The 2357-nt window shown below is 39.9% G+C and overlaps 1 protein-coding gene across 1 annotated transcript in view; it reads left to right on the top strand.

Moving 5' to 3' along the window:
- LOC122356262 (serine/threonine-protein kinase 32C-like) overlaps nt 1-2357 on the top strand; it is a 12764-nt gene that overhangs the window by 3709 nt on the left and 6698 nt on the right. Inside the window, exons 5-6 of the mRNA XM_043254793.1 lie at nt 1018-1055; nt 1242-1331. Coding sequence (XP_043110728.1) covers nt 1018-1055; nt 1242-1331 — 128 coding nt within the window. The remainder of the gene's footprint in view (nt 1-1017; nt 1056-1241; nt 1332-2357) is intronic.

Raw genomic sequence — 2357 nt, 5'->3', positions numbered from 1 at the left:
CACTAAAACAGAAGCTGTCTATAAACCATCGAAAAACCGTAGCAATAACCAGAATACCCTAGAAATCTCATAACAACACAATAAAAACCAGTCGCAAACATCGAAAAAACATTCTAGTAAATCTCTGGTAACACACTAAAAACATTTCAAGCACATGAAGAACTGTATAGCAACCCCCTAAAAAACCATAGAAACACCCTAGCAATACTCTAAAAACATGTTTTTAAGACAGAAACTTATGTAAATCTACAATATAACCAAAACAACTCGCTTCTGTTCACAGGCTTCAGGCCTTACCTTAGTAGCTTAGAACCTAGTGCTAATAGTTTATAGAGTTATAGAATTGTTTTGTAGAGTTAGGATTAAGGCCTTCATTAACCAACTGGAGTTGTGTGGATTACTTTGATGATGAATTGATGTGCTTTTAGGAGCTTCAAAAACTTCTCTGCCATTACAAAGGCCGGGAAGAGGGAGGATATGTCACATAGTTCAGATTGTGTTTGTCTGGAAGAAGAAAGGCGTGCACTGCACGCACAGGATCATTTTAATTTTTGGGTGTGCTATTCCTTTAAGGATGCGGTAGATTGTTTTGAAGATTGTGATGTGTCGCAGTCACGTCACTGCTCTGTGAATGTGTGTGTGTGTGTGTGTGTGTGTGTGACATCTCTGTGTGAATTAATCCCATCATGCTCTCTGGCATCTTCATGACAGCAGGGGAGCAGCTCTCTGTTAATTAGCTGCGAGGCAATCAGAATGACGCTTTAGCTGGACGCCGCTTTATTCTTAAATAGTGTGTGTGTGTGTGTGTGTGTGTGTGCATGTGTGTGTGTGTGTGCGCAAGCTCGTTGTAATTATTGAGTGGTGTTGAAAGTGTGATGGCCCCCTGAGAACTGAACATTCACACAAAAGAAGGCTGTGAAGTTTTGAAAACATGCCAGAGAGAACTGACGTGTAAATAAAGTCCAGGTGTTGATGTCATGTGAACTGACGTGATGATGTCTCCATCTCTCCACACAGGGACATCAAACCGGACAACATCCTCCTGGACGAGCAAGGTGAGGTGTGTGTGTGTGTGTGTGAAGCTCTCAGAAATGGTTCAAGGAGACGAGTGTGTGTTCTCTTTGCTCTATTCGTGATGTTCCCTTTTTTAGTACGAGGGAATTATTGCCCTGGATTTCTTTGGTAGTTCTCACATCTGTGTGCTTGAGCTTCAGCTCCACTTCTTGTCTGTTGTTCTTCAGGTCATGCGCATTTAACAGACTTTAACATCGCTACCATAATCAAAGACGGCGAACGAGCCACGGCGTTAGCGGGTACGAAGCCTTACATGGGTAAGAAATATCTCATCATCTACATCATCGATCCGTAACGCGACAAACACAAGAAATTATGACGAATTCTTCCAGTTTTCATTTGATATTTTCTGTACATAGTACTGTGGAGCTCTCAGTGGTTCTTAACCAGGGCCTCAAGATGAACATGGCCTTAAAGGGGTCATATGATGCTAAAAAAAACATATTTTGTGTTTTTGGTATAATTCAATGTTTTTATGTGGTTTAAGGTTCAGGTCGGTTTGTACAAAGCTCATCGTTCTACAACAATGGGATGTGTTCTGACTGGCCAGATATCTAGTGCTTTGTGATGGTTCTGTCAGGTTCAGGAATCAGTTCTCCTTAAATGTGCTGAACACACTCTAATATTTGTGTTCATCTGTTCTGGACCAGTGCTGTAAACACAACTTAACACTGATTTCTAGTCGTGTCCTCTTTTAGAAACACAAAGTAGCTTCACTTTCAATGAAACACAGCGTCTCCGGAACATGGCGCCCGCGGCAACACTACACACAGAATAATAGCGCCGCCTTCTTTTTTATGTAATCATTTGGGCGGAGTTATGCAAATGAGCCCACTATGTGACATAAAAGGTGGGGGCGTGTTTAAGGGGCTGTGGACAAGTCATATAATAAAGAATAAATAAAATAATTAAAGCATTTTTTCAAAACACTGCAAAAAAAAAATTCCTACCACATTGCAATAACATGGTTGTCGGCATTAAAAGGTATAATTTTTATTGTTGTCCTCGTGATGGAGCAGCGGTGGAGCGCTCTTCCCTTCAGTTTAAAGCACACACTCCGCTCACATACTCCTTTCAAATAAATCTTCAACTTAATATGCAGTATAAAACTGTATAAAAAATTATAAAAAGATTTGTTTCCTTAATGTTTCTCTTGTGGACCAAACACAACAGCCCTATAATTGAAGGGTATACATATATGTATATGTATTTCTTTATATATTTTGTGAAGCTGCTTTGGAACAATAGCCATTGTAAAAAGCGCTATACAAATAAACTTGAAT

This window comes from Puntigrus tetrazona, chromosome 13 (genome assembly GCF_018831695.1).
Source record: "Puntigrus tetrazona isolate hp1 chromosome 13, ASM1883169v1, whole genome shotgun sequence".
Taxonomy (NCBI): domain Eukaryota; kingdom Metazoa; phylum Chordata; class Actinopteri; order Cypriniformes; family Cyprinidae; genus Puntigrus; species Puntigrus tetrazona.
This window is presented reverse-complemented; position numbering and strand designations above follow the sequence as displayed.